At 39.1% G+C, this 9,186-nt stretch overlaps 1 protein-coding gene across 1 annotated transcript; it reads left to right on the forward strand.

Annotated features, from left to right (window-relative positions):
• Window positions 1-543: 543 nt before the first annotated feature.
• Window positions 544-7,118, forward strand: SNAPC1 (small nuclear RNA activating complex, polypeptide 1, 43kDa; the record flags this gene model as incomplete). Its single annotated transcript, XM_008940627.1, has 8 exons — window positions 544-703; window positions 1,875-2,015; window positions 2,472-2,576; window positions 3,565-3,723; window positions 4,154-4,228; window positions 4,889-4,951; window positions 5,893-6,034; window positions 7,038-7,118. Coding segments are annotated over 8 exons (926 nt in total), but the record flags the coding sequence as incomplete, so codon positions are not given.
• Between the last annotated feature and the right edge of the window lie 2,068 nt (window positions 7,119-9,186).

Genomic DNA, 9,186 nt, shown 5'->3' on the forward strand with positions numbered 1-9,186 from the left:
GGCCGCCCTTCCGCGCCCCTCGGGCCGTGCCGCGTCCCGGGAAGCCTCTGTTCTCCCCTCCCAAACCCCCAGCCGCCCATCTCCCCCTTGCCGGCTCGGGGGAGCTTAGGAGGGGTGCTGGGGATCCGCGCTTCCCCTCGGGCGTGGCTTTTGGGAGAGGTTTGCCTGGCTGGTGCGTGGGTAAATGGCAGCGAGGCGTCGGTTCCTGTGCAATACTGAGAAACTGATAATTAATTCAATTTATTTTTACTGTGTGAGCTGAACGTTGGTGCTTCAGGGAGTTGGGTGCAATGCTGATGATATGCAATTAAAAATATGATTGGAAGGCGTTTCATTTTTCACTTTACATCTAATTTAGTGCAAGGAATTGTGCACAGTGTTGTGTGAGAGCTTTAAGGTCTGGCCATCTCCGAAGGCTTCCCAGAGCCTGAGCCCCATGTCAATGTGTAAAATACCTAAAACTTGTTTCTGCATTATGGATTTTCTAAAGCCTGCGCTTTCACAGTTACTTGCTTTAACACACTTCTGTTTTGTTTGCTTCAGTGGCAGAATGAGAGCTTTGGAAAGGAACAAGATCACAAAGAAGACGTTGGAGCTGGCACAGCAGTATTTCTTGCCCCCCTACGCTTTCCAGATCCGGGTTGGTGCCCTGTACCTTTTGTATGGGCTCTACAATACACAGCTTTGCCAGCCAAAACAAAAGGTAAATGTTCTGGAGGTTTTAGTCACAGGTGACACTAGATTTGAGATAGACTGTGTCACTCTGCCTACTTTGCCATCATAAATGGGTAGGCCATTTTCTCTCACTTTCTTAAAATATTTAGAACCAGGTGATCCTTTTGGAAAAGGTGACCTTTTATATACAGCTTTGTGTTTGAGAACTTATATAGCAGCGACTAGGATACTGTGTATGCCACCTAAATTGTAGCTGTGATCTCAGAAGTCTTGTTTGCTGGATAGGAGGCTGTTCTCTGGTCAAAAATGAAGAAGATGAGCTTTCAAAATGGAGCCAGAGAACGTGCGCATCTCCTCTGTGGAGAACTCTATTACGGGCTCAGTTATCTCTTAGAGTTTCAGCAGAAAGAAGACTGAGTTATTTCCAATTCCTGCTAACCAGAAATGGCATTTGTAAATAGGTTGAAAGTGTGGATACCTGAATGACATGTCTCCTTCCTGCTTCTAGGACAGGAGAACAGTATAAAAAGAAGTTGGAAGCTCAGTGCAAGAAGTGGTTTACTTGGAAACTAATGTATCTTGTGTGCATATGCACAACTGAGTCCAAATTCTTTAAAAAAGAAACTGAAGTATTCTACAATGATGCTATTACATTTCATATCTTAATTTCAAAGAAGTCAGGACCTTTTATGGAGATTACTTTAGTGAATTTTAAACGCATTGCTATTAGCAACTGTTAGAGAGTCCAGGAGCTATGTTAGGTAGAGAGAAAATAGGTTGGCCTAGTCCAGAGGAAAGCAAGAAGGCAGGGGTACTTTTATGAGCATTTCACTGACAGCAAATCATGATACGAGTATTATTCCCTAACCATCTAGTGAGAGTCTCCTGGGTGCATATTGTTTCAGGGATCTCAGAATGTGGAGAATTCACTTTTTTTACATGTCAGGGAGGGCTTGTGTTCATGTCACTGTCAAGCAAAGTAACTGTAATGAGAATATTTAACACAACAGTATAATAAGCTTATCTGCATAAAATTTTGATTGTAGTAGCAGGTGTTACAGTAGAATCTTGTCGGTAGTTCTGTGGTGCTGTGACATGTTACACCCCAGACATAACATGCTCACAGTAGTCAGCTAAGTGAGTTTTTGTTTGCTGCAGTAAGCAGGTCAGTATGACAACAAACATCTCTTCTGTTGCAGATCAGAATCGCGCTCAAGGATTGGCCTGAAATCCAGAAATTTCAGCAGGATCTGCTAGACTCCCAGCATTATGATGCTGTGTACATCTTCAGGACGCTGCGAGTTGCCAGAGCATTCCATTTCACAGCAATGACAAAGCTGGTGTGTTATTCCTTTGATGACCTACTGGTGTTAATAAAGTACCCTGGGCGTGCAGTGGCTGGCAGTTCAGCAGTACTCGTGTACCTAGTTTATCTTGGAGCCTGTGTGGAAATGTCTTGCTTTATGTAGCTAGGTATGTGACCTAAAGCTTGGAGGATGTTTGGTTGTAGCATGCTTCCCACCTGGAAATACTATTTCAATATCTCGTGTTCTTACTAGGTTTGAGATGTCTTATTTGTGTAAATGTCAAACTCAGGAATCCAGGTGCTAGAATAAATTCTTGACTATGGAATAATTTTGGAAATGTGCTGACTCTGAGCACTTGAGAGTAAAGCTGAGGGCTGTTGTTGGTGAGATGGTTTTACGCCTATCAGCATCTCGGGAGGGTTGGTTATGCAGCAAGAATTTGCAGTTTAAGTTTGCTTTTGGGTTACAAAACATTTTCTCTTGCTTTAGCTAAACTACCGAACTAAGAAGAAGATTGAGGAAAAAGATTTTAAAGAGGAGTTTAAGGACCCAAGCAACAGAGTAAACAGCCTCATCACTAATGATGTATTGGAGGTACAGTAGCTTTTAAACTACAGATTAATCACTGGTTTTGTTTTGTTTTTCTGTTGTCCAAGAGCTGTAACTTACATAATTACAGCTTTATCCTTTGTGAATCTTCTTATGGAATGCAAACTGAGGTAATAGTCTGTGCCAGCAATTGTACCAAATGCTCAGAAACTTGGCACATATTTTGGGAGAATTATGGCATCTTTTTCCATAGTGAAATGCGGTCTTAATATTCTGTGGTTTTGCCTCAGTAGGATGTAAAAGGGGAAGGGTATAAAAAGGAGAGACAAATGGAAAATGGCAAGTGAGGAGGAGGGTGCTCCTTTTGATAGGTCTGCAGGTTGGAGGCTTGATACTTGTGGTAACATGAATTTACTTGTCTGCAAGTTTATAGCCTTATCTAACCCCTATTTCTCCCTTTAAACCTTGATTTTGTTTAAAATATAATACATTTTATAAAAAAGTGGAGTAATTCAAGCTGAGTCTAGGTTCAGACTCTGCTCATTACAACTCAATAGATCTTTGTGGACATGTTAGCATGTCAAATAGTTTTGCTGTTAGCAAATAAGTATCATCAGTAGAGTTGCCTACAGTAGTACAAACATCAGTAATCTGTGAAGTGGCAGGGTGACTGCTTCCTCAGAAGGAGGAAGTAAAATGCTCTCTCCAAAGAGATGGAAGTAGACACCATGTCAGACCTCTGAACACTGATCCTGAGTATCGCTGGCACTTCGTCCTTAGTTTAAATCATGCAAGATGCTCTTTCTTCTTTTGCACCTTTAGTGGACTGATGAGATTGTGCTAGGTAGTGCTATTGCTATACTCCCCAAAACTGAACTGATCTAAACAGAATCTGTTCCTAATACTCCTGCTAGTTCCATGGTCTCCCTAGAATGGTTTGTATAAGCCTGATTTTGTTTGTTGAGGACTTAATAGTGCTTTACTGCTGTAATTTTTTTTTTGTCCCCTGAAAAGAGTATCTTTTTTATTTTAGGAACTAATGAATATTCATGACCACTATCAGAAAATGAAGTGTGTCATTTCAGCTGACAAATCCCAGCCAGACAAGGCGCTGAGCTTGATAAAAGATGACTTTGTGGTTACTCTCAAAGATATAACCTTGGAACATCAGGAATGGCAGCAGAACAGAATGGTAGGTGATAGCAACCATTGTGCTGTGGCAACTTAACAGATGCTGTGGACATGTAAGAATTGTCTTTCTTAGTGTAATTACCTCTGATCATACTTGGTAAATCTCAGACTTGGGGAGAAAGAACTGTAACACTGCTACATGGAGTGAGTAAAACCCTAGGGAGAGATGTGGTGTGGGGGAAGGACATGGACTTGGATGTGGTCCTGTCTCTGTGATAGGTGACTGCCAAGAGAAAACCCCTGGAAAATGTATTTTATGGGCAGTATTAGAATGACCATATGAATTCCTCTGTAACACTCTTGGATCCAAGGAAGGCTGTAGTGTAAAATGGATGAAGAAAATGGGCATGTGTGTAAATACCTGGGGTTTTTTTTCGTTTCTTGGATTTTAATTGCCTTGTATAACAGCCATTTAATTTTTTTTTCCCCAGAAATTATTCCTAAATGTTAAAGAAACTGAGGAAACATCAAACAAAAAGGAAGAAGAGACTTTGCTAAATTCAGAGGTAAGAAAAATGAACTAGTTTGCTACATTGCACAGGGCAAATCTGTTAGTTTGTGGACTTCAGATCACAGGCTAAGCAGTGCAGGTCAAGGCTTGAGAGTGCCAAAGTGCCAAGAGTGTGTAATTGGGCTGTTTGGTTTTTCTTGTTTGTTTGTTTGTTTGCTTTTTAACTTGCACGTTTTCTGTCAAGCTGCAAGCATTCGCTGCACTGGTAGCTCTTAGATGCTTGTAATAAAAAGTCTCTTAGATTAAGGATGGGAAAGAGCTGTATTTTTTTTTTTTTTTCCCCCAAATTTCTTTATGGTCCCTCCTGGAGTTTCAGCTAAATGCAGTATCCATTTTTTATGCTGCAAAATCGCCTCCTGTTGTACTTATCTGCTTGGTTCAACTTGGAACTTGAGGTAAGGTGTGAATCTTCAAATTTTATTTTTCTCCTCCTGGGCTTTGTAACAGTGAAGACAATCAAAATCATGCTCTTTTTAGTTAAGTTTGAACTTTTCTTGAAGTAACAGTTTGGCAGCATTCTAATTGTGTGGAACTAATTCTAGAATTGCAGCTGTAGTGAGATATTGCTCAAGTGGTTGGCATGATATTTCATATCAATATGACTATGAAATAGAATATAAAAACCTTTTCTTACTGATATCTTGTTTCTTTGCAGGGTTCGGAAAGAGCAAATGCGTTGGCTAGAATCAAATACAAGTCTTACTCTGCAGTTGCTGAGGTAGGTATAATATTTGATGGTAAAGATGTACTTATTTTTAAAGAACAGTTTTAAGTACCAGTTTAATGTAAATGCTGGGTCAGAAAGGAACAAGTTAAAACTGCACTCTAATTCAACCTTTAAATGTTCTAGTTTTCCTAAAACACTGGGGAAACCCACCACTATTAGTATTTTCTCTTAGACTTATGTAAGCAGTGCAGATATGGTCTGTGCTTGGGAATTTTTAATTTACAAGGTGTCTTTTAATGTCTATGCTCCATTTAAGTAGATGGGATAAAAATACTTGTGAATTTAATTGCTCAAATTCCTTGAAGCTTAAGTATTGAAATCTGTGAGCATACTTGTAAAAATGGAACTTGGGGGTTTAAAGTCAGTTGGAAGTTCTTGGAAACATGTTTTCAATAACTGTTACTGTAAAAATATTGTTGATCTGTATTTTTTAAAGCAGGTGTATGAGAAACATCACAGCTTTCTTTATTAAAATCACATTGAGAAATGCATTATTAAATAAAATACAGCTCTGGAATGTGCAGTGTTCCAGTCTTGTGAATATGCAGTGAGGATGTTTTCTAGGTATCTAAGCAAAATGTGACAGTAAGGAGGCTTAATGGAGCAGCAGTTTTTGGAAGCGTTCCTTTTATTTGCACACAGTACCAACAGAGAATGGTTTGAAAATAAATGAATGTTTCATTACCTGAATTTTAAGTGATATAACCCATTAAATAATAAAAAGGTGTTATCCTGTTAAAACCGAAGAACAGTTACTAGTGGGAATCCTCCCTCCTTCCCTCTCTCCCTCCCCTTCCATCTCTTCTCCACCCTTACACAGAATTTCTTGCTTTGGTTCTTGCTGATTTGTAAAGTACTGGGCGACATAAGAAAATACCTGGCTGTAGAAGTTTAGCTTGTTTGTATCGTCCATACCTATGTTTGGGTTCTAGGCTTCCAAATCCAGAAGACATCGTCAAGTAAAATTGGAGTCTTCTGAATCAGGAGCAAATTGCGGGAAATCTCCAAGCCGAGGTAAACAGAGCAACAGGAGACCACAGCCAGCAAGGAGAAGAGATGCTTTGGAAATCAAAGGTATTCATTTATCTGTGCAGTTTGTTGAATGTACAATGCTGAGACCAACAACTTAAAGGACTCATTACGTATATGGATTCTCATGTGGTGCCATCATTTATGTTGGTGTATTCTGAAAGTGACTGAGTCTTAGGACTTGAGGACAGACTCGTTTTGACGTGGGATAGGTACAAGACCTGGTGTGAGGGTCTTTGCTAGGTGGAAAGAGGAGGTGAGGAGGGACATTAATCATCTATTTTGTGTCTTTGCTGGAGCCATCCTGTTTGGTGTTGCTGATCTTTGGCATAGCTGAACTGACCAGTGATCAATGTCCTTATTTTATTATCTTAGCATTTATGTCATCAGGATTGGTGCAGTTTTACTTTCTAGGTGTTGGCACGTCCTTGCTTATGCATCTTTTCTTTGTCTTCCAAGGTTTTCTTTAGGTCTCTTTGTCTCCTTCTTTTGAAAACATGATAAATTTCTTAAGGAAATCATCTTTGTAATATCCAACTTTTAAACTGATAGGAGTTGCTCTGCCATTTAAATTTTTCATTTACTTATCATTTAACCTTTGATAAATAATAATTGAACAGCAATATAGTCTTGAATGAACTTTACTTTGAAGAAAGGGATTTAATCTCAAAGTTCCAAGCTCTCTTTACTTACTTGCTTAGCTTCTGCTAGAAAAAGTTACTGAGAAAATTCATCCCTCTTCAGAGGTTATCATGAGACAATGTTTTCTTTGTTTCACTTTAAAACAGTAGATGAAGTGTTGATGACAAATAAGGGCATTTAAAATTATCTCTGGACTGAGTTGATTAATATGCTTTAAAATGGCAGAGTTAATTACTTGTTGATGGTTTCTTTAGTGAACCATATGATGATACTGTGAAGTGTAGGTGTTTCTGTACAGCCTTTGACTAGAAAGTCAAGAGAGCAGCAAATGAACAGTATTTAACTGACTTGAGATGTAGAAGAAATTAACAAAAGCTGATGTTTTTTCCTAAAAATGTGTCTGCAGGTGAAGTTCAAGTGGCAGAGGAACCTGTTACTCAGCATATTGGGATGCCTATAATCACAGAAGAGAACTCAGATGAAGAAGGTACAGAGATAGAAAATTTAACAAACCAATGGTTTCTTTTTTGATAGCTCTCTGCTACTGTCTTTTTCTGAAGCTGAAGCTGATATTTTGGACTGTGTGTTGCTGCCTTGCAAAAGCTAGATTAGTCATTAAGCCTGTAAATTGTTGAATGAAAATTGGAGCTTTGGTTTGATACTTTGTTAGAAGCACACACGTGGTGGCAAAGTCCTGTGAGTAATCTTTTTCTATGTAGATTTCATTTTAGAGTGTTTAGAGTCAAAATGGGTCCAGTTAAATGGAGTCTGACTCTATTATAATACAAATCTGACTTGGAAGAGTTCCAGCATGTAGAGAAAAATGATTTTTTTTTTTTGTCATTGCCCCACCTACAGAAGGTACCTGTCCTAGTAGCTCTGAGATCTTATGTAACCCACGCTTGATGTCAGAATAGTCCTTGCTGCCTTCACCTTCCTGGAGGTGAGAGGGTGAAGAAGTTTCCCCTCTAGCCTTAGTTTCAGCTGGGCAATGCCCCAAGGATTAAGGAGTCTGAGGCTGATGGGTCTCACTTACATAGAGGAGGGGCAGGCTTCATAGACCAGAGGTACTGGTTCTTAACTGGAAAGAGAAAAAAAAGAGTGGAATTTAATTAGGTTGCTTGAAGGGGGAGGAAAGGTTTAATACAGCTTCTGGAAAGCTTTAATGACATAGGTGAGTGTGAGGAGTATATCTTTTGGAGTCAATTTACTGCCCAAAATTGTATGTATTGGAAGGATATTTCATAAAAGGGAGCACAGTAACTATTAAAATACATTTGTAGTGAGGTAGCACATTCATATTTGCTCTTTTTAGAAGCAAAAGAGCATCTTGTACTACTGAAATAAGATAACGTTCTGTGATCAACCAAGTTGTAGACAGTCTGAATTCATTCAATTTTAAGTGGCCAGATCAGAGGCACAGTGCTGCATTTAATATTGTACTTTACTTTTCCTTCAAGTTGTTGTGGACAAAGAGTTTCTTTCTAAATCAGGAACATTGTTCATTTCTCAGAATTTGCTGGGAAATTCTGGAGCATTAAAAATACCCATCAGCAATCTCCTCAGGTATTTTGTACATAGTTTTGTGAGTATTCCATTTGTCAAATTCACAACAAAATCTTAAAGACGTTCATGAGGAACAGAAAGCTCTCAAGATCTAATAAGTTTTGAAGTACAGTATTTTGTTCATCAATGGAATTTTAATTGGTATTTTGAAAGATAGTATGCTGTAGAATCTAGAAAGATTTTTTTTGTATTTAAAACCATGGTGAGAGTGATTGGGAGGGGATCTCAAGAGCTCATCTAATTAATTTCCTTTGCTGAGCAGAATTAATTCTACTTCCATTGTTCCCACAAGAGAAGATAGATAGAAAAGCTTGTCAGAAAAGTCTCTTTATTTCCTTTCAGAAGTATCTTTCCCCAAGAGGAAAAGAAGACGTTAGAGAATCCAGCTGGAGAAGCACTGATGTTAATTTTAATGACAAAATACAAAAGTCGGAGGTAACACCAAGTGCTTGTTTTGGATGCCTTTGAACACACAACAAGACGTGTCTGGGGCCAGAACCCCAGGTGATGCTGGAATACTGGTAGTGACTGGTGTACCTCAGCTGTCTCATGGTGCAGCACCTGGTGCAAAGTTACTCACCTGGTGAATGTTGATTGTGGGAGACAAAGTTGCTGTGACCTATTTGAGGTGGAAAGAGAAGATGAAAGATGGTTGCTTGTTGTATTTACCTTGTACAATGTGAGGTACCACTTAGAACTCATGTTGGTCTGCAGTGATGGTTTTAGCTGAGACTGTTAACAGAACAGCTCACAAAATATTTCTCCCTGTGAGACACATTGTATCTCTGAACCTCGAATTAAGGTTGCTGACTGTTGAAAATGCAGTACAATAAATTATTTTTCACCGTTTATTTCTTCCTTTTTATAGTGTGTAACTTCAGCAACGTTTGTCATGGTTTGATCCTGCAGGTGAGGGAAATGAACTTTTGTTCTACACTGTCTCCAGCAGATCTGGAATTGTTGTATATTCAGATGAAGAAATGTGAAGC

This window comes from Merops nubicus, unplaced genomic scaffold, assembly GCF_000691845.1.
Source record: "Merops nubicus isolate BGI_N331 unplaced genomic scaffold, ASM69184v1 scaffold36845, whole genome shotgun sequence".
Classification (NCBI taxonomy): domain Eukaryota; kingdom Metazoa; phylum Chordata; class Aves; order Coraciiformes; family Meropidae; genus Merops; species Merops nubicus.